This window comes from Oncorhynchus clarkii, chromosome 26 (assembly GCF_045791955.1).
Source record: "Oncorhynchus clarkii lewisi isolate Uvic-CL-2024 chromosome 26, UVic_Ocla_1.0, whole genome shotgun sequence".
NCBI classification, from domain to species: Eukaryota; Metazoa; Chordata; class Actinopteri; order Salmoniformes; family Salmonidae; genus Oncorhynchus; species Oncorhynchus clarkii.
The window spans coordinates 9,739,896-9,762,086 of NC_092172.1; the positions used below are offsets into that span (position 1 = coordinate 9,739,896).

Consider the following 22,191-nt stretch of genomic DNA (forward strand, 5'->3'; position numbering starts at 1 on the left):
TGGAAAGGTTGCTTTTAGCCAGTTGTGAGAGTATAGTATGAGGTCTGGAGGAAGAGAATGTCTCCCCAACAGTGGCATCTGCTAGAGAATTCACCCTGTCATGTTCAGATAACTCTGCCCCGATAACACTGTGCCAGAACTGTCCTACAACAGAGCTCCCCCTCTCACCCACCGATTCAAATTGACCCGTCAGTCTTCTCGCTTGACGTACCGTTAGCTCTGTGCTGGAGGACGTACTGGCCTTTGAAGAACTTGCAGGTGGAGTTGTCCCCTCTACAAACTCCACAGGCATCCAGAGTTGCCTTAGAGCCCAGGACCTGGTCACAACCCACCGGCTGCAGGATGGAAGTAAACAGAAGGAACTTAGAGAACACAGACGGCACCCTGTGTCCTATATCACATCCAATTGACTTAGATGTAGTTTTATTTTTTTATTTGACCTTTATTTAACTAGGCAAGTCTGTTAAAGAACAAATTCTTATTTTTCAATGACGGTCTCGGAACAGTAGTTGATGTGTTGCAGTACAGTACATCACGTTCCGCAAATCTGCCGTTTACCTCACAGGCTCCTTCGATGCACACGTCACCTCTGTGGTCTGAGCAGGATGTCCCGTCCTTGACTTTGCTGGCCATGGCAAAGAAGAAGGCAAAGTCCTCAGCGATGCAGTACAGCTTGCAGATATCCTCAGCTACAGAGGACATAGAGAAGATTTAACATGTGTTATAAACAAGATCATGGACGTAATCCTGCACCTGTGCATTAACCAATTCCTCCTTCCCAGGTGTGAGTCTCTAGGACTGTATAGAGAGCACAAACCTCCTTATCGCCTCTCTCTTTGTCACTGGTACACGCCATATTTCAATGTGGGGATTAGGACAGGGCTGTGGTAATGAAGGAGCCGCACTCGCCAATTGATGAGGAAAGATAAGAGCCAATCGATGGAGTACTGGTGAAGAACGTATACAGAGTTCTATTGTGTTAATGGTGCATGTCCACTGCAGCGCAATGTACGGAACTTCTGGGGACTGAAGGAGTAGCAGACCACTGGCACAATTCACATACGTCAGACCTGAAAGGCTGTTACAAATGGGCCCATGAAACAGGGAATGCAGAGAGGGCAGCTTCTCCACAAACCTCACACACAGCTCCCAGACATGGGTTCCGGGTTCTACTGTACAACACACAGTAACAGTCTAATGACAGGGGTGTTACCAACAGCATGACAGCCTGGGGACACAGGGGCATCGTTATCTGACCAGCGTCAGTTTTTAGACTGTCTCTGGCTATTCAGATTCCTTCCATCTTTTCTTAATGCCAATCTCTTACATTGCTGAGGATGTGAACCCCTGAATGCATTCCAGAAGCATCTTATGGATTTCTATTTGACATTCCATGTTAGTAATTCACATCCGTAGGCCAAGGCACTTGGATTTCATAAAGCGTATTGGATCTGGTGCTTAGAGCCCAGTTAGACCAGGGTAAGACTGTCTTTACCTCCTGGTACCTCGGCTTGTCCGCTGAAAAGATGCCTAGGTCAGACAGGTCAGGCAGGGCCTTAGGGAGAGTCCCTCCACATGGAGAGAGAGAGAGCAGGGAGAGCGGTGTGGAAGCACACTTACAATAAGCCTTTAATTAACGGAGGCGACCGTTCACCTCAGGCCCCAAGAGGCTTTTCAGGATCTGCTGCTTGCATCTTCATAAATCAGAGGTATCACAAAGGTAATGGGGTGACAGGCAAACTCTCTCTCTCTCTTTATCTCTCTCACTCTCTCCCTCCTTCTCTCTCACTCATACAGTATGTATGTGGTAGACACAGGTAAAACCTGCCTTAAGGGCTTCCTTTATAATATATTCTTTCTCCCTGAGAGAGAGCGGGTGGCTACATGTTTCCCATGTAGTTTAGACTCACAGGTTACAGCACTCTCGTGCATGAGTAGACTGACGCATTGACATGGTGCACACGAGGCACATTTGTGGCTTCAGCATTCAAATTAGTAAACAAGGTTAATCACAAAAGATTTCAAAAAGATTTGCAAAGTCATCCAACATATAGCAACATTTGAGAGTTTTACAAGAATAAACAGGACATAAAGATCTGATCCACCTGCAATGTTGATTAAATGCACTTTTAACAAACACTGTATTTAACTCGACTGCGTTTTCTTCTCTCGGTTTATAAAGTCGCTTTCGTACTCTTGGACTTCCTGTAAAATGTCCCTCTCGGGGGTACGGCGAATCTGTAAAATGTCCCTCTCGGGGGTACGGCGAATCTATAAAATGTCCCTCTCGGGGGTACGGCGAATCTATAAAATGTCCCTCTCGGGGGTACGGCGAATCTATAAAAGCTGACTGAATGAGGTGCATTCTAGATGTACTCTATTGGCTCATTCAACATTTACCCTGTTCCTAATTACAGGGGGAATTGAACAAATAGCTGCCATACCTTCCACCTTGGTGTAGGGCTTCCATTTGTAGTACCATCCCCTGAAGGGTTTGCTGTTGTACTCAGCACACTGCTGGGCACGGAAGTCCACTCCGCTTGGCTGGCACGGCTTTGTGTTACAGAGCTGGTTGAGACGAGCGGAGCCCTGGCAAAACTTCCCGTTGTGTTGTGGCCTAAAGCAACACAAAATTAACACATGTAGACCCAACACAGATGTGACATAGGTTAGGGCAGGCATGGGGAGAAGGGACTCAAGCCAACATTTCTAGGGCCCTGTATTGACAGTTTCAAAGCAGAATGAAATAAATCACATTTAAGACTCAGCAAGATCAAGTCAAGACCAAGTATACAATGGCAGCTTTAAAACAACACTACAAATCAGGTTATTGGGTTTTCATCCAGGTTCCCAACCACCCCTGTGAAGACAGCAGCCACAAGTATCTCCACTCAGCCACATTAATAGAAAATACCTCTGTTCTTAGAAACAACCTAACAGCGGAGGCTGCTGAGGGGGAGGTTGGCTCATAATAATGGCTGGAACGGAGCAAATGGAATGGCATCATGGATTTGATACCATTCCACTCATTCCCCTCCAGCCATTACCACGAGCCCGTCCTCCCCAATTAAGGTGTCACCAACCTCCTCCGGTTTCCCTGTTGTGAGCCTGATAGGCTGTTTTAAAGTGGAGCAGTGCACTTCTTGGGCAGGATTCCACTGCCTAACCTCAAAGCAAATGAATCTCCGTTAGGCTCTTCCTGCTGGAGCAGAGCCAGCACTCATTTCCAGCTAAGTGAATGTGTGGGCGTTGGTGTTTGTATGTGTGCTTGTGTTTTTACACATGGGGAACAGTGTGTTGTTAAATGAGAAGGAAAGTCTTCCATGATTCAATCAAGTAAGTGATTAATATGTCTTAATTTCAAAAGCCCTGGGTAGACAAACAGTTGAAGTCGGGAAGTTTTTTTGAGTCATTAAAACTTGTTTTTCAACCACTCCACAAATGTCTTGTTATAAACAAACTATAGTTTTGGCAAGTCGGTTAGGACATCTAATTTGAGCATGACACAAGTAATTTTTCCAACAATTGTTTACAGACAGATTATTTCACCAAAAATTTGCTGTATCACAATTCCAGTGGGTCAGAAGTTTACATACACTAAGTTGACTGGCTTTAAACAGCTTGCAAAATTTCCGAAAATTATGTCATTGCATTAGAAGCTCCTGATAGCCTAATTGACATAATTTGAGTCAATTGGAGGTGTACCTGTATTTCAAGGCCTACCTTCAAACTCGTTTGACATCATGGGAAAATCTAAAGAAATCAGCCAAGACCTCGTTAAAAAAAAAAGTGTAGACCTCCACAGGTCTGGTTCATCCTTGGGAGCAATTTCCAAATGCCTGAAGGTACCACGTTCATCTGTACAAACAATACATGGGACCACGCAGCCGTCCTACCGCTCAGGAAGGAGACGTGTTCTGTCTCTCTTGATGAACGTACTTTGGTGCGAAAAGTGCAAATCAATCCCAGAACAACAGCAAAGGACCTTGTGAAGATATATCCACAGTAAAAACAAGTCCTATATCGACATAACCTGAAAGGCCGCTCAGCAAGGAAGAAGCCACTGCTCTAAAACTGCCATAAAAAAAGCCAGACTACAGTTTGCAACTGCACATGGGTACAAAGACACAGCGTGGTAAGTGTTCATGCTTTTTATTTAAACTGAACACTATAACAAAGAGAATAAACGAAACAGTCCTGTCGTGTGCAGAAAACATTAAACAGAAAATAACTACCCACAACACATAGGTGGGGAAAAGCTACCTAAGTATGGTTCCCAATCAGAGACAACGATAGTCAGCTGTCCCTGATTGAGAACCATACCCGGCCAAAACAAAGAAATACAAAACATAGAAAAAGGAACATAGAATGCCCACCCCAAATCACCCACCCCAAATCACACCCTGACCAAACCAAAATAGAGACATAAAAAGCTCTCTAAGGTCAGGGCGTGACACTTCTGACTTCAACTGTATGTGCATTAGTAGACCGTCTGTGTTAAAATGCCAACCAACTCTGGCTGATGCCAACCAACTCTGGGAAATATTATTGGATTTCATTGCCAAGATCAAATATGTAATCGAACAAAACAACATCAGCCCAGACACTAAACAGCAAAGCAACACAGGACTTATAAAAACATCTCATACCACTAACTCCTATCAAACCACACTCAGCGAAAACGTTACGTGCATGATGTTCAGCATCAAAGCGAGCAAACATTCCATAATATATTTTACTGTCAACACTTATCTGAGCAGAGCTTACACAGAGAAAAGCATGTGCTAATAACAGTGGATTGTTACATAGAAAACCTGGAAGGCAAACCTCTTTCTGGTGCATCCCGGAGCTGCCAGGAAGGCCCAGAATGACAGGCTCTATTACAGGTGTCAGTGTCAACCTCCTGTTTTTCAGAGCACCTCTCATTTTGTGTGCAGAGATCTGGGCCCGAGCTCCTAGTCTGATCCTATTAAGGCTTAGGAATGGAGACACATAGGCCCATATGTTAGACTGCTTATGAGGGACGCAGACAACCAGACGTTGTCGGGGTTCTAACAGGGGTTCGGGTGCTACTTGTTTAATTCAGGGAGATGAGATGCAGTAAAGGATCGTTAACTACATTCAGCCGCAGGCTCCTTTTTTCTTGAGTGGATAGTCAGGGGACAGGAACTTAATTACAAATCATTTGTAGCCTGCAAACGGACCGCAAGAAGCCCAAACAAATATAATATTTGACTAAAACATGATAATTTCAAACCTTGCTTACATTCTTATGAGATCACATATATCTCTCTATTATGCGTGGGAATACTTTTGAACAGATTTTTTTTAAATTAAATCACTTGGAGCTAATTTGCTGGTGTTTTTATAGTCTATTAGGTTAAACAATTGCATTTTAAAAAAATATATATATATATGACATTTCCAGAAAACTTGGGGTGGCCAAATAAAATCACACGCGGGCCAAATTCATTCCACGGGCAGGCAGTTGGGGGACCCTGCAGTACAGTATCTGACCCCCTACTCGGTAGATTGAAAAAAACTTTTGGGATAGCTGGGGGGGTGCCAGCCAAGTTTAACTTCTTGTTATACCTTTTTTTTATTTTCTTCTCACTCTCTCTCTCTCTCAACAGATCCTATACCTCCAGCATCGCAGAGGGACGATAAATCTCCCGGCGACAGCAACGAGTCCAAACTTCAGTGGACTAGAGGTCATCCTGTCTGGCTAGTCATCACCTGCTCTCTCCCTTCCCCCTCCTTGTCCTCCCTTCTCTCATCCTCCTCCCTGTCCCTCACACAGCGACCACCCCTCGACCTCCAACTTTGCTGCCCTGCTTCCTCCCCAGTTCCGGTCCGCTGGGACCTGGGCCTCCCTGCTGGATCACACTCCCCTCTGTGCGGTGCGGAGCCCCCAATGAGCCCTACTGACCTCTCCCCTCAGGGCCTACTGGGCCTCCCCTATACCAGGCTGCGGTTAACCCAGGGCTCTGCAATCTGATAGCATCACAGGCTGCACACGCTGTCAATAACTGCTGTGTTTTAACCTTTGCAAAGCATCTTTCAGAGCCTGTCAGATGCTGTCGTGAAACAGGCAATCTGATCATCTCCAATCCCATGCAAGCTTATAAAGGGTCTTGCCATCAAACCCCAATTTATAAAGGATCTTACCATCAAACACCAATTTATAAAGGATCTTACCATCAAACACCAATTTATAAAGGATCTTACCATCAAACACCAATTTATAAAGGATCTTACCATCAAACACCAACTTATAAAGGATCTTACCATCAAACACCAACTTATAAAGGATCTTACCATCAAACACCAACTTATGAAGGATCTTACCATCAAACACCAACTTATGAAGGATCTTACCATCAAACACCATGTTGCCATATTTATCAGGACTGTAAATGTATTTGATCTGCCAGGTGATTGCTGTGTTCAGAGGGGATTCCCTCGCTACAATTGTCTTTTTATTTTACAACCCCTGCAAAGTATGTATGTTAGGTAGCTATGAAACGTTTGAAACTGTCTTCAAATAATGTTTGCTGAATATAATTGCATAATACATTGCATGTTCTGTTGTTTTTGAGGAGAGAACATATTCGACCCTAATCTGTAAACTACACGGGGATGTTACAGTCTGAGAGCCAAAACAAGTGGGCAGATTGAGGGTAATCCATCTTCAGAACCACAGATTATAGCAAGAGGGGGCTGCCAAAATAATCTGACGGATTGCTTAAAATACACTCTCCTGTTCTCACGGATCAGAGCTAAAATGTGATTTAAGGGGACAAACAGATCCAACAGTCCAGTGGTGAAATGGAAGACACTGTGCTCAGAAGGGAGTTATATATGATTCTAATATTGTAATGGACCACAAACTGTCAGAAACACACAAAGTAGTCAGCAAAGAAGTAAAGTACCATAAATATCATTGCTCCATACTGTACAGATGTAGGACCTTAATTTGAGCCCGTTTGCTATAGCAGGAAAATAATCCTGCCGCAAGAGGAAATGTAAACTATTATGTGGATTATAATTCATTGACATTTGTGTAGGGGTTGATGCATTTTTCGTGAGAAAAAATCCAGTCTGTAGTTTAAATGGAAATTACAAATTACAATATAAACATCAAATACAATACAAGTTTTACATTTCCTGAAACAGCGTAATCAAATTAGGATCCTGTAGGATCTGTAGGTAAACTGACCCGTGACAATTTATAGGTCATGATTCGCCATGATTCCCAATTCGCAACATCAACCAAGATTTAGCGTCTGCTTCTTACTAAAAATACCCCCCCCCAAAAAAATTGACATGACTCTTAAAGTGGATTATACTTCTATAGCTCCATGTATGCTATTCACTGATAATGTGCATCATATGAGGGTCTGTCTGCCTCTGGCTCTCTCTCTCTCCCAGGCTGGTCCAGGCTGGTTTAAGTGAACAATCAGGTACAGCAGAGAGGACAGCACCTCACCAACAGCAGTCCTCCTACACAGCCTGTTGACTGGACAGAATGTTGGGGGAGAGGGAGAAGTAGTTTCTAATTCTCTGCTGAGGCACTACATCCAATCCAATTGAGGGTTTCCCTCCTGATAGCATGTGGGATTTTTTGATTATTTTTTTGTTGCTTTTTCTGCATGTATTTATTTGAGGTAACAGTAAAACCCATTGAGACGTTACGCTATTAAAGAAAAGAGACACGTACGTATGTAAGTGAGGAAGGTAAGGTGGACTTCCCAAGCCAGATAGTTTCCACACAGGGACAGCATAGGGACACCTGTGCCTGGGAAGGTTACTCTATCCTGCCTGTGCTGAGAGGAGATATCCTCCATCAACCTGCTGCAACTGCTGGGAGGAAACACCTGGGCTTACACCATCAGACTCACACACAAACACACACACACACACATACACACTAAACTGTCCTGGAAATCCTATCTGCCATTACATTTCTAAATCATAGTCTTGTTAAATTACATTTCTCGATCATAGTCTAATTGGTGTGGCTAACAGATCGTCTTATTCATCAGAATTACAGAACAGAGAAATCAGTGTTCTCAACACACTCGAAAGGTTTGAGTTAAAAGTCTATCCTTGATGCAATCAAAGTGGTTGAGTGCCTGGATGTTATCCAATAGGCATGATTACATCCCATCCTGCAAGACACAAACCTGAGAACAAGCCAGATGCTAAGATATCTAAGCCACCTGTCCATCAATAAAGGCCCTCCTTCTTTCAGCTCCTTGTCCTTTTCTGAAGCAGCCAAGCCCTCCGAAGCCAAACCTGCCCTCAGGGGGACTTGTAAATCTCAAATTAATCCAGAAGCCAAAGGTCAGATGCAATCTGGCTCTACTTGAGGTTTCACATCAATGTGACTACTAGTGGGAGTACCATGCAACAATCACACAAAGTCTGACATCAACCAGACATATTATGAGAACAATCTAGCAAAGAGACATATAGCGCACAGAAGATCTAACTCATAAGCTAAAATGAGTCTGAGAATTGAATCTAGTGTTGGGGCATTTGTGTGCTACATCTCTATATTTACATCTGTGTGTGTGTTCAGTGTCTGCCTCGGCTGTGAATGCTTGAAGAAGAATAGGTTTGTGTTGCCCAGGGAAGTCAGAAGATTGGGCGAGTAGCTTGAGGCAGAGCATTGAGTAGCGCTGTGAGCTGAGCAGGTTAAACTGGCACGAGAGAGAACCCTTTAATCTGGCCTGCTGTCTTTTTGTAGGCTGACAGATAATAGCATTTAATGGGCTGACAGCCAACTGGCAGGCAGCCAGGCAGGCCACGCTCTCAGGTGCTCAGTTAGTAAGTCAGGGGGAGCTGACTGGGAGGAAGGCCACGTTCACCTGTCCAAATCCAACCCTGTTCTGTTTGCACAGAGCAGACACACTGTATGTGGAGCTCTTCATGTGTTCTATGGTAGTGCTGGTAGAGACTTAGCGAAGACAAGCTACGGCTGAGGTAAAATGTGGCTAATCATGCCTCAAGCTCATCTATCCACCAGCCGAGCATGGAGCATTACCTCTGCCAGACAAGGTAAAGTTCCTCAAAAGAGGGAGAAGTAACTATCACAGTAAGAATCCTCTCTGGGGTATGACCAGGAGTTGTTGAGTTCACCCAGTGCAAATCTAGGCTTGTTATGGTAGGAGAGAGTGGGGTAAGTTGAGCTAAAGGGGTAAATTGAGCCATCCTTGTACACAAAATATATTAATCGATAAATATTTAGACCAAACATAATTTCATGGAGTCACGGAAAAAGTGGTAAGCAAACTAGGTCCAAAAAAAACGTGATATTCACCAAGTCAAATTAATTTAGTGTGTTAGACGTTTCAAGTAGATATTTTTAAGACTGTTTTGTACACCAGTTGGGGGTCTCTATAAGTGTGAATATGAGGTCCTAAACCTAGCAAGTGCATCCTTGTAGCTGTGTGGGCTAATATTGTCAAAATGGGGTAAGTTGAGCCAATAGTCGAGCCAAGGGAAAGTTGAGCAAATGTTTCTATTTCCGTCACAGGCGTAGTAATGCAAGGCATTATCACTGGGATATGAGGTAACAACAGGGCCTAGCCTATGTTAATTTGTAGACGGCTTAACTTACCCTGTAGTTCTGCAAAGATAACACTTTTTTGGGACAAGCTAGGTTTTCAAAACTGTCATTTTTACCTGAATTCTAATTATTTTCAGGGCTACACAACATCCTGAAATATATGTAGATATATTTGTTAAAAATAATACTATATTTCCCGTGACAGAGGGATACCACTCTCCCTTAGTAGGCTATGCATTAAAATAGCCCAGAGTGAGATTCTAAATTAGCAGTGAACTCTTATGACCCCTCCTGACCCCCTAGTATGGCTAACAGTTCTGTACCTGGGGCTGGTGCAGGATCGCTCCCTGTACATAACCCCTCCCCCACAGGTCCTGGAACAGTCCGACCACTCAAACCATCCTGACCACTGACCGTTGACAGCTCTCGGACCGTGGTCACCATACTTCACACACTGGCCTCGCCGACACCACTGTTGAAAGAGGAGAGAGAGATTGAGAGAGAGAGAGAGAGAGAGAGAGTGAGAGAGAGAGAGATAGAGAGAGAATGAGAGAGGGATAAAGATAAATATAAAGAAAAAGAGAGGGAGAGAGAGAGAGAGAGAGAGAGAGAGAGAGAGAGAGAGATGAGGGGGAGGATGAGGGCGGGATGGGGAGAAAAAAAAATGAAAATGTTGAGTTAGTATCGGTGGTAGGATCTTTGGCTTGCCCCAACGCTGAGGTTCCTGGTTTGGGTGAATGCCCAGCACCACACCTGGAGACCTAGGCCTATCTGAGCCAAACCACACACTCACACACATCACCACCTTTCTCTCTCTCCCACTATCATCTTTCACTGCGGAAAAAGAATAGGAGCCTTGTGTTCTTAGGGGACATTTAACAATGCACAAAACGCTCCTGCAGGTGTGTGCATATGTGGATTTGTGAGGGAACCTGTCTTTTGTGCTGGTGCTTGTACCTTGGGCATTTGTGTACGCGTCCCTGTGTGTGTTTTTACGTCTATGTGTGTTAAAACGTGTGTTACATTGAGTGATACTGATAGATGGAAATCCCTGTCTCCTTCCATCCCGTTCACGATGGGCAACATTGCCATGGAAACAGATGGTACACTTACCAGGTCAGTCCCACAGCTGGTGCCCTCGGCGGCGGGCATGAACTTGGTCTCACACCGGTGACCTGTCCTGTGGCACCACAGTGACTTACAGATGTCCTGCCGAGTGACCAGACATACCAAACAGTGAGTCCAGCATCTGCCTCCCCTCATCAGAACACTACAACACCAACACCCCACTGCCATGGTTACAAACAATAACCCCCCCATTTCCAAAAAAACTGTCAAAACCAATCATTGTATTCCCTGAAACACGCTATTCATGTATCTTTTATTCCTTCCCACAATGCAGAGGTAAGTATGGAGAGATGAGGCATTGGGAGCCAGGCAGTGGACCTGTGCCACGCTGGCGTGCTGCCCGATTGCATCTGGCAAACAGACCGGGGTTATGAGAGAGCTGGTCCCCCTGTGCTAATCTAGCTCTGCGGCAGACTGACTGGGCTAGTGTGCCACGGCCAGCCGTAAGGGCAGAGCACGCGGCTAATTAGCTCTCCTCTGCACCGTGCGAAACGACTGCAGAATCCCAACAGGGGGAAGAAACACAGGGAGGCAAACATCCCAAATCCTTGTTAATTAGGATGTGGAGTCACCTACGTCGAGGTTCAGGAGACGGGTTCAAACTTAGGGCTGGGGTTCAGGAGAACACAAAAGGTTGTATGGGGGCTATGCAATGGCTCAGCCTATACCATGAGCACTAATCCTACAGATGGACTGGTGTGGATGTTGATTTCCCACACACAACCTCCCTTTCTTGACCCGTTCCTTATTCATGCTGGATTTGCATGTCAATGCATGTCTTGTTGAATGTAGTATAGTGGAAGGTTAAAGAGGCCCATTCCCTTAGGGTTGTGTTCAAGTCTGTTGGACCCGTTTTGAATACTGTAATTGGAGGTTAAATACGGCTGTTTTGAACATATAATGGTTTGTGCCACAAAGATCATGCAAATGAGATATTACTGGGTTAAACCCTACCTATGTATCCCAGTAGCACACTTGTCAAACAGCTTCGTGCGACCCACTAACGAATGTGCCTTTCAGTGTCAGGTACCTTGACAAAGTCCAGGTTGCACAGTTTAGCCTTGGAGCCAAACTGCCACTTGCACTGTGTGTCAGCATCATAAAGCTGGCCTGGGAGCTTCTCTGGGTATTTATACTGCCCAATCTGCCTGGGCTCATCCACCAGACACGACGCTTGAGCTGTTCTGTGGAGTAAAACCAAGAAACACTGAACAGGACAGGGACCTATCATTAAAGACTAATAAACACAAACAGGTGCATGAGAACCACACTACATCATTACATGCATGGCAGCCATATCAGAGGTTAATTTATAAGGCTTACCCAAGGAAGCGGCTGAGGTATTGGCGACTGCAGGCAGACCAGGAGAAGACCCCGTTGTTTCCTGCCAGGGTTGGAGACATGATGTTTCCTTCTGCTTTCCGACAAGGATTCCCCTCTCCATCATGGATCATCCCAAAACTGCCATAGAGACAGATCATTAAGAAGGAGAGAGAGAGAGCGAGAGAGAGAGAGAGAGAGAGAGAGAGAGACGGAGCGAGAGAGAGAGACAGAGAGAAAAAGAGAAAAAGAGAAAGAGAAAGAGAGACTGTTAATGTCCAACCTCAGGTCAGAACTCAACTGGTCAGGCCGGAACTCTTACCCTAGTAACCTTAAAACATTTTAGTTTTATAAAACTCGCTCCATGGAGTGTGATGGGTCACACGTTTCTAACACAGCCTCACGTTTTGGTTGAGAAACATATGTGTTATAAACAGGCATGTGTTGATACAGCATTAAAAACGCTTCGGTCGACCCTCCTACAGTACAGTACATAGCTGAGGTTCACTAGTCTGTAAAAGACGACGTCATCTATTTAGAAATGACATCTCCTCAATTTGTCAGTGATTAATGGTATTTGGCCTGGAAGTGGTTTTCATCTCAACAATGTGCAAATTCTGGGAATGATTCCTATTAATTTGACCAACGTGATTAAGCCATTGAAAATTACAGGAATTCTGACATGTTACCAGCTCGGCGTATCGAAGGAACAGCTTCTTTCCCGTTTGTGTTGAGAGAGTGCCAAGCAGACAAAGGGCTTTACCGTAATAATTCAAATCTCAAATGTCAAATATAAACAGCCTCTTATCTCGATGGAAACGTGTAAACACAAACCGAGCATACCCATCGCCTGTGGCACTTCATATGGTTTCACATGTTGTCATGGAGCAAATTAAGTGCTTTGCTAGCGCAATGCTATTGTTTCGGTCTGCATTTTTTTTGCTTTAAATGGACTCATCCTTCTTTGATGTGGCACTGTAAATTAAAGCCATCACGTCGCAACTATATAGTAACAAGTTCATCGCCTGTACTAGGTGTTCTCCTGTTCGCCTAAAATATATGCGGGTCTATTCTGCTCTATGTGAAGGTAAAGCTAATGGCTAGCGCTAATAGCGAGGGCATTGATGGACTTACTTGTGGCCTGATTCATGAGCGATGGTGAACGCTAAGCCCAGTCCTGTGTCTTCATTAATCGTACAGCTCCGGTATTTACTACACATTCCACTTATAGGAGCAAAACCTGCAGAGATAAGCAGAGGAAGAGGGAGAAGGAAAGGAGGAGAGGTGTAAAGTTAGTGTTGTCAGGGAGATATCAGGCTCAAATATGTATTCATACAAAGCTACTATGTATATTTACAAAAACCGCCAGACAACATAACTGTTCTGGGAGAAGGAAGGCCGTAGGCAGTGTTACAAGACAAACTTTCTTTCTTTTTTTTTACTATCGCCAACCTCAAAAATTCAAATCCTGCTTTTAGAGTGAGCCAAGACTGCTGTTACATGGCAATAAATGCAGCCTTTACGGTTTAATTGGTCCACGGACAGCATGAACACTTTGTATAGTAGCATGAAGGCTGTGGGTTGTGTTACAAAGAGCATATTTAAATCAAGGCCTTGCTTGCTCCTCATACTGTAGGTCCCAACGTGCATACTTGTGGTTTAGGGCCATTGAGACGAATTAATTACAGTTGGCTGATGCTTCAGTTTTAACTGATCTGACAATGCTGCCAATCGTTCACACTATTGAAGAGAAGGACAGAACGGGATGGGTGTAAGATGTGTGTGGGTGTGTGCATGTATGTGTGTGTGTTAGTGCGTGAGCTCATGTATGCATGGCTATACTGTAAGTGTGTGTTTGTGAGTTTTGACAAGGGTGTATTTAGTGCAGGTGAAATCCCTTGCCGGAGGGAGTCCAGGCAGAGCATGTAGGATCCCGCCCACCCTGGAAGTGACCCCATGACCTCTGGTGCTGTCTAATCCCCCAGCAGCACCATGACTAAGGGCTCTAATCTCCAACAGGGGCCCTGGCTGACCTGCTTCACCCCCCACCCCCACCATCCCCCCTGGGGTGAGACCTTACCCAGGGTGTCACATGGCTCATTCTTCCAAGAGCAGATGTCCAGGCCGGTGAGGAGCACAGCATGGTCGTGGCGCTTCCCGATCAGGCCCGACTGCCACTGGCAGAAACTGTTGAGAGACTGGTCAGCGTGGTGGTTGATGGACAGGCCGAGCTGGGGAGGAGACAGAGAGGAAATAGATCATAAAGGGAGACTGGAGAATTCATGACATTGTGGAGGCTGATGATTTTATTGTCAGGCACTCAGATCGATGTGACTCACTGGATCTTGCTCTAGAAGAAGCAGGCTGACCACCACAATGTTGATATCAGTTCCGATGGTGCCGTCTTTGAAAAGGCTGGAAACCTAAAACACAACATTTTGGTTCAAATTAATCGTTGCTCAACATTTTGTGTGAAATAAATACATAAATCATGACATTCATTGTTGGTCAAGGATTAGGCCAGGGTTTTTCTTTAGGATAAAACCTACTTCGGGATATGTTACATGACTGATGACTGACTGACTGACTGTTGTCCCTCCCCTGCTCACCATGTTCATAACAGTGAGGACGTAGGTGGTGACATTCTCTCTGCCGTGTTTCTCCAGCATCTTCCTGTCTGCCACAACCAGCGTTTCCACATTCAGGCCCCCCACCTTGTTAGATGTGATGGGTGATCGCTTCGCCCTGCCTGGGAGCTCAAACTCATCAGGCATGACGAGACGATCCTCAGCAGGGGGCTTGGGAGTGTCTGCAGAGATATGGTAGAGGGATAGAGGGCAGGTAGGGAGGGATAGAGATATGAAGAGAGAGAAAGAGGAGACAGGGGGAAAAATGCTTTGAAAAGGATCTCAAATGACAGCTCCTCCTTTTTCCTGGACCTTTCCCTGATAAGACCACGGGGCCGGCAGAGCGTTGAAAGAGCAGGAAATATTCAAAGTCTTTCACTCCTCAAGCTGCTTGCGTGTATTCATTTCAATAAAGACCAGCTACTTTATACCCTACACTATCTGAGTGCTTTTTCTTTCTAAGTACATTATACACATTACATCATAAACAATCAGTAGTGGGACATTTTGACATTTTGACCTTTATTTTATATTTGTTATTGCACTGTTATCATTCTGTTTCTGTGATAAAACCACAATGCATGTCTCTCTACCAACTCTACTATCACTGTCCTGTGCAAACAGTCCCACCTGACTGTAATGTGTGTTTCTCATGTGAGCCAATCAAAGGCAGTCATAATAATAAGGAAGTTCCCTTACATACATTGCTTGCGGCGTCCACAGAAGTGTTGTCTCTGCAGCTTCCCGTGCTGGTCGTCGTGGTGATGCTGATGATGGTGCTGCAGATATGGGTTGTCAGGTTGCGAGCTGTGGATAGATCCCTGGCCACCATGGACTTTGTGTTCAGCCGAGCGTTTGTAGACCACGTGTGGGTGGTGTCCACTCGGGGAGCTGTAGTTGTGCTCTGCAGCTAGGTGCTGGGGCAAGGGGGCGATGAAGTACTCCTCATCAGACATCCGGATCAGACCTGACTGGAGAGCACAAATACCCCTGGGCATTAGATGTACTCATCAACATTAAACATTCATTATGGGGGGATGAAGGTGAGAGTCGGGTCAGTAACAAGTCATGTAGATTGGCATGTGTTAAGGAATGGCGTAAGTAAGAGGTCTGTCAGCAGTTCTTGGATAAGGGCTGAAGGGGCATAAAAATAGAGAGGAGTCATCTCAAACCAGACACAGACACAAGAAACCATGGGACAAGAGGCTGTCTCCTTAGGTGTTTCCTTAGGTCAGGCTCCCACAGGGATGTGACTTACTGTCTGTCAGGATGATAGAACAGGGTATCAGAGGTATTCTGGGGCAGCTGCTCCTCAACACAGGATTCCTAACCCAGAAGGGTAGTGGGTTCAGAGACCATCTAGCACCAACTTTTACACAGTAAAGGGGTTGCCGTGAATTTGACAGTAACTTACAGGCAGTTCAGTGGCAAGTAAAATTATGTATTTCATATTGCAGTACACCAACTGTAATATAAATATGGTATCAAAGCAAGTACTGTGTAATGACACACAGTACAATGCTGCAGAATTGACTGTATATTACTGTACAAAAGTCAATGCTACCGTAATCAGAATGAATGAGGGGAGGGGTTTGTATTTCACTGTAAAAATATGTATTTATGCATATTTGGTGTTTTATATCACTTGCCTTTCTTAGAGGCCTCAATAACGGCTTTCAAACTGGCAACTACAGGGCAAAACAGACCAAACGGACATGGCAAAACACTCAACCATTTAAGGTTCAAGACTTGCTGCCACTGCAATCTGTCCCCTATACATTTTAAATTGATGGGGTACTATAACCACATTGGAGTTAAATTTGTACAGCATTCTCACTCATGGGTGCAACAAATATAGCCTCTTACAAGGCATGCCTCAAAATATGTTAATGAGCCATTAACAACAATTCTATACACCCCAAAAGGTTTTTGGCGTTCCTAAAGATACGGTACCCAAAAGTGAAAACATGAAGCAGATCCAAATTTTTGGTCCTTTAAAAACCTGCTGTAAGTAAAATATTGTGTGCTATAGCTTGGAAAATAAATACAATGACAACATAATGTTTGTTTCCAACATTTGGGCTGTTTTCCTAAAGAAGTTAAATCCGCTTCATGTTTTGTTTCCTTGCCACGATACTAACTAGTATTGCGATACTTGTATTGTCCCGGCCCTTGTATTGTAACGCCTGTCGTCGGAAGGAGTGGATCAAAGCGTGAAAAGTGTTCATTATCAAAAAACACTCGAAGAAAGTAACAAAAACGAAAGCAAACAGTTCTGTCAGGAAACAGAGACTAAACAGAAAACAACTACCCACAAAACACAGGTGGGGATAAAGGCTACCTAAGTATGATTCCCAATCAGAGACAACAATAGACAGCTGCCTCTGATTGGGAACCACACTCGGCCAAAATCAAAGAAATAGGAAACATAGAATGCCCACCCTAATCACACCCTGACCTAACCAAATAGAAAAATAAAACAGCTCTCTAAGGTCAGGGCATGACAAGTATTCTAGGAACAGTACCATTCTAAATACAACAATTCTTTCCTCGTCCACAACATTTTCCCACCATAATTTGAAGCACCATAATTTGAAGTAGGTAAAATGTTTGAATATTTTAGTTGTTAATAACCCACAATACTGTATAAATTACAGTTTTCAGTTACAGCGTAGTTTACCTCTCAAACACGGCCATAGAAAAACTCCTGTGCACAACCTAAGTACTGCTAGTTGCCATGGATACAGCTGTCAGATACAGTGTAAAACATATAAAGTAGCATGATGCAAGACAGCTTTATAGATGATAGTGAGAGTGATAGTGAGAGCAGTCAGTGTAACTGACCAGTGTAACTGGTAAAAGGTTGTTAGAGAAGTTCCTGACTAGTAGTGTCTAAAATGTTTGCAGGTCAACAGAAACAACAACCCAAAGTGAAAAAGTTCGTTTTGAACAGACCTCTGCCAGAAACTGTTCTTTAATTAATCAGCTCTTCATTTAAAGGATTCCAATACACTCCAAAGAAAGCAATAAAGTGTTGAGACAACCTTTCGGAGACTGCCTGTAAAAACTCATTAAGGTGGGAGACCATTACTCTTCAAGCATCAGCATGGTCCTGTTGACGGAGCTAGCACTGGAGGGGACTGAATCAATTTGATTAGCAAAAAGAGCCAAACACAGCGGCATTCACTTTCCCTTTACATGTTAGAGGAGGGCCACGATGTATGAGATAGCCTCTCTATAGAACCCTGTCAGCAAGCCAACAACTGATTGAAAAGATCCAATATTGTCTCTTTGTCATCCTTCGAGGCAGATAGCTAGGCTTTTCTTCAACACTCTTCCCTGTGGTGCGCGTGTGTGTGTGTGCGCGTGTGTGTGTGTGTGTGTGTGTGTGTGTGTGTGTGTGTGTGTGTGTGTGTGTGTGTGTGTGTGTGTGTGTGTGTGTGTGTGTGTGTGTGTGTGTGTGTGTGTGTGTAGTTTGATGATTGCATGGAGCAATAGGTAGGGGAGAAAGGGGTTTAGGTTCAACTCAAAAGTGACAATTTCCTTTCATAAATTAGGCAAAGCTCAATCAAGAACAGAACATAAGGCACCAAGCTACTGTAACACCTCTGAAAATGCATTTGACTTACTCACTAGTCAGGTTTCTGTCTATGGGCCATGTGCAACTGCTTCAGCACCAAGTCCTACATTTGGAAATCCATAGCAATATCATCAATCTTTGAAAGTTTGACATATAGATACAGAACACCTTTCCAATGAATAAAACATTTATAATACATCAACTGTAGATTCCTTATTTATACCATCACACTATATGGAGGTGTAAAATATTATTTCAAACATCACCACAGGCTGACAGTTTTATTTATACTGAAAATAAATATAAACGCAACATACAACAATTTTAACTATTTTACTGTTCCCGTTCATATTGTCACACCCTGATCTGTTTCACCTGTCTTTGTGCTTGTCTCCACCACCCTCCAGGTGTCGCCCATCTTCCCAATTCTCCCCAGTGTATTTATACCTGGATCGATGGGAGGCTTCGAGGAAGTAGGAGGGAGAGGGAATCTGTGCCCTGTCGCCCTTGTTCGACCTTGATTCCCACCTTGCCTCCGAAGAATCCCGGAGACCCCGAAGTCTACATGTACGAGTGAACCCAATGTCACCCGAGTTCTCTCTGGAATCACCGAGGGCTGCCGAGGACTCCTTCGGAGTCCAGGCACCTGGGCAGGGCTAGATTGACTCTTGCTGAGCACTTATGGCGACTCCACACCCAGAGTTGTCTATATTGTGGAGCTACGGGACATTTCGTAGCTACCTGCACATTAAAAACCCAGGTTCATCAAGAAGGGGCAAGTACTCTGGTGGACCATATGGATAACTTTTCCTCTCCCCTTACTCGCACCCCTTTCCATGCCATCCTGCTGTGGGGGAATCAGTCGAAATCTCTTCGGGTACTCATCGACTCTGGGGCCGATGAGAGTTTTTTGGACGCTAACCTGGCATCTGAGCTGGGCATCCCCACACAGCCCCTCTCCATTCCTATGGATGTTAGAATGCTGGACCTGCACTCTATAGGCCGGGTCACTCACAATACCACTCCCATCAACCAGGGAACCACAGCGAGGCAATCCAATTTATGCTGATTAAGTCTACTCAGGTTCCTGTGGTATTGGGATTCTCTTGGCTCCAAAGACATAATCCCATCATAGACTGAACTGCTGGTGCCATTATGGGCGCCACGGCCATTGTCTGAAGTCAGCGCAGCCTGCCCAGGGACGTCTTTCTGTGGGCTCGGTAGTTGCCCCAGACCTCTCCGCCATTCTCGCGTATCCCAAGTACCAGGACCTCTGGGAGGTTTTCAGTAAGGCCCAGGCCACTTCACTTGCTCTGGCACTGACCCTACAGCTCTTTTTTGTGGAGAAGGGCAAACCCTGCGCCCATGCATCGACTACCAGGGCCTCAATGACATCACGGTGAAGGACCGCTACCCGCTACCACTCATTGCCTCGGCCAACTGCCTTAAACATGACCAGTGGCCACTACGAATATCTGGTCATGCCATTTGGACTTACTACCTGCTGTGTTCCAGGCCCTGGTTAATGACGTTCTCCGCAACATGCTGAACCGGTTTGTTTTTGCTTCAGATGTAGGAGTGGGGCTGTCTTGTCCCAGCATTCTGCCCTGGACCTCAAGTTACATCCCTGCGCCTTCTTCTCTCATTGCATCAATGCCACGGAGAGGAACTACGATGTGGGGAATCGTGAAGATGCCGTTGGAGGGGTGGAAACGTTGGTTGGAGCGGGGAGAACATCTGTTCATTGTGTGGACGGACCACAAGAACCTGGAATATCTCCGCAACGCCATGCATCTCAATTCCAGGCAAGCTGGGTGGGCCCTGCTTTTCACTCGGTTAAACCTCTCCCTCTCCTACTGACCAGGATCCAAGAACATCAAGCTGGATACGCTGTCAGGCCGATATAGCCCCATGGCTACACCCTCGGACCCCGAGACCATCCTTACACCTCGTGTCTGGCGACTTTATTCAGCTGGGAAATGGGGAAGCAGGTCCGTGAGGCACAGCGTTCCCAGCCTGACGCTGTCGACTCCTCGGTCCTGTGGTGAGCCCACTCCACCAGGCTTGCCTGCCACCCGTGCTCCCGTCAGACCCTGGCCTTTGTGTGGCAACACTTTTGGTGGCCTTCCATGGTCCCGAACGTCTCTGTGTTCGTTGCCACCTGCACGGTCTGTACGCAGAACAAGACTCCTTGGCAAGTTCCGGGTGGTTTTCTTCAACCACTTTCTGTCCCTCACCGTCTCTGGTCTCACATATCCCTGGACTTCGTCAAGGGTCTTCCCCCGTCTAATGGCAACACCACCATCATGACAGTGGACCGGTTTTCCAAAGCCGCCAACTTCATTACTCTCCCCAAGCTACCCTCTGCCAAAGAGATTGCCCAGCTCATGGTTCAGCACTTCTTCTGTACCCATGGACTCCCGGTGGTATGGTCTCCGGTGGGGGCCCTCAGTTCTCATCCCGGTTCTGGAAGGCGTTCTGCACGCTCACTGGGTCGTTAGGCCAGCCTGTCCTCCAGTTTCCACCCGCAGTCCAACAGCCAGTTGGAGCGAGCCAATCAAGAACTGGAGATGACTCTTCACTGCCTTGTCTCCACCAAACCCAACTACCTGGAGCCAGCAACTTGTGTGGGTTGAATACACCCTCCACACCCAGTACTGCTCTTGCACTCATTACCTGTATTAACTGCACCTGTTTGAACTCGTTACCTGTATAAAAGACACCTGTCCACACACTCAATCAAACAGACTCCAACCTCTCCACAATGGCCAAGACCAGAGAGCTGTTTAAGGACATCAGGGATAAAATTGTGGACCTGTACAAGGCTGGGATGGGCTACAGGACAATGGGCAAGCAGCTTGTTGAGAAGGCAACAACAGTTGGCGCAATTATTAGAGAATGGAAGAAGTTCAAGATGATGGTCAATCACCCTCGGTCTGGGGCTCCATGCAAGATCTCACCTCGTAGGGCATCAATGATCATGAGGAAGGTGAGGGATCAGCCCAGAACTACACAGCAGGACCTGGTCAATGATCTGAAGAGAGCTGGGACCACAGTCTCAAAGAAAACCATTAGTAACACACTACACCGTCATGGATTAAAATCCTGCAGCGCACACAAGGTCCCTCTGCTCAAGCCAGCGCATGGCCAGGCCCATCTGAAGTTTGCCAATGACCATCTGGATAATCCAGAGGAGGAATGGGAGAAGGTCATGTGGTCTGATGAGACAAAAATAGAGATTTTTGGTCAAAACTCCACTCGCCGTGTTTGGAGGAAGAAGGATGAGTACAACCCCAAGAACACCATCCCAACCGTGAAGCATGGAGGTGGAAACATCATTCTTTGGGGATGCTTTTCTGCAAAAGAGACAGGACGACTGCACCGTATTGAGGGGAGGATGGATGGGGCCATGTATCGTGAGATCTTGGCCAACAACCTCCTTCCCTCAGTAAGAGCATTGAAGATGGGTCGTGGCTGTGTCTTCCCGCATGACAACGACCCGAAACACACAGCCAGGGCAACTAAGGAGTGGCTCCGTAAGAAGCAACTCAAGGTCCTGGAGTGGCCTAGCCAGTCTCCAGACCTGAACCCAATAGAAAATCTTTGGAGGGAGCTGAAAGTCCGTATTGCCCAGCGACAGCCCTGAAACCTGAAGGATCTGGAGAAGGTCTGTATGGAGGAGTGGGCCAAAATCCCTGCTGCAGTGTGTGCAAACCTGGTCAAGAACTACAGGAAACGTATGATCTCTGTAATTGCAAACAAAGGTTTCTGTGCAAAATATTAAGTTCTGCTTTTCTGATGTATCAAATACTTATGTCATGCAATAAAATGCAAATTAAATAAAAAATGTGATTTTTTTTTGATTTTTGTTTTAGATTCCGTCTCTCACAGTTGAAGTGTACCTATGATAAAAAATTACAGACCTCTATATGCTTTGTAAGTAGGAAAACCTGCAAAATCGG

General features: G+C 45.4%; 1 protein-coding gene across 1 annotated transcript in view; it reads right to left on the reverse strand.

Moving 5' to 3' along the window:
• The window catches only part of LOC139385162 (A disintegrin and metalloproteinase with thrombospondin motifs 18-like), a 50,720-nt gene that overhangs the window by 16,018 nt on the left and 12,511 nt on the right, over positions 1–22,191 (reverse strand). The window contains exons 4-15 of the mRNA XM_071130247.1: positions 15,353–15,620; positions 14,632–14,831; positions 14,362–14,445; positions 14,103–14,253; positions 13,157–13,262; positions 12,026–12,163; positions 11,733–11,886; positions 10,688–10,783; positions 9,898–10,046; positions 2,445–2,617; positions 559–689; positions 212–335 (exon numbers count right to left, since the gene is read on the reverse strand). Coding sequence (XP_070986348.1) covers positions 212–335; positions 559–689; positions 2,445–2,617; positions 9,898–10,046; positions 10,688–10,783; positions 11,733–11,886; positions 12,026–12,163; positions 13,157–13,262; positions 14,103–14,253; positions 14,362–14,445; positions 14,632–14,831; positions 15,353–15,620 — 1,774 coding nt within the window. The remainder of the gene's footprint in view (positions 1–211; positions 336–558; positions 690–2,444; positions 2,618–9,897; positions 10,047–10,687; positions 10,784–11,732; positions 11,887–12,025; positions 12,164–13,156; positions 13,263–14,102; positions 14,254–14,361; positions 14,446–14,631; positions 14,832–15,352; positions 15,621–22,191) is intronic.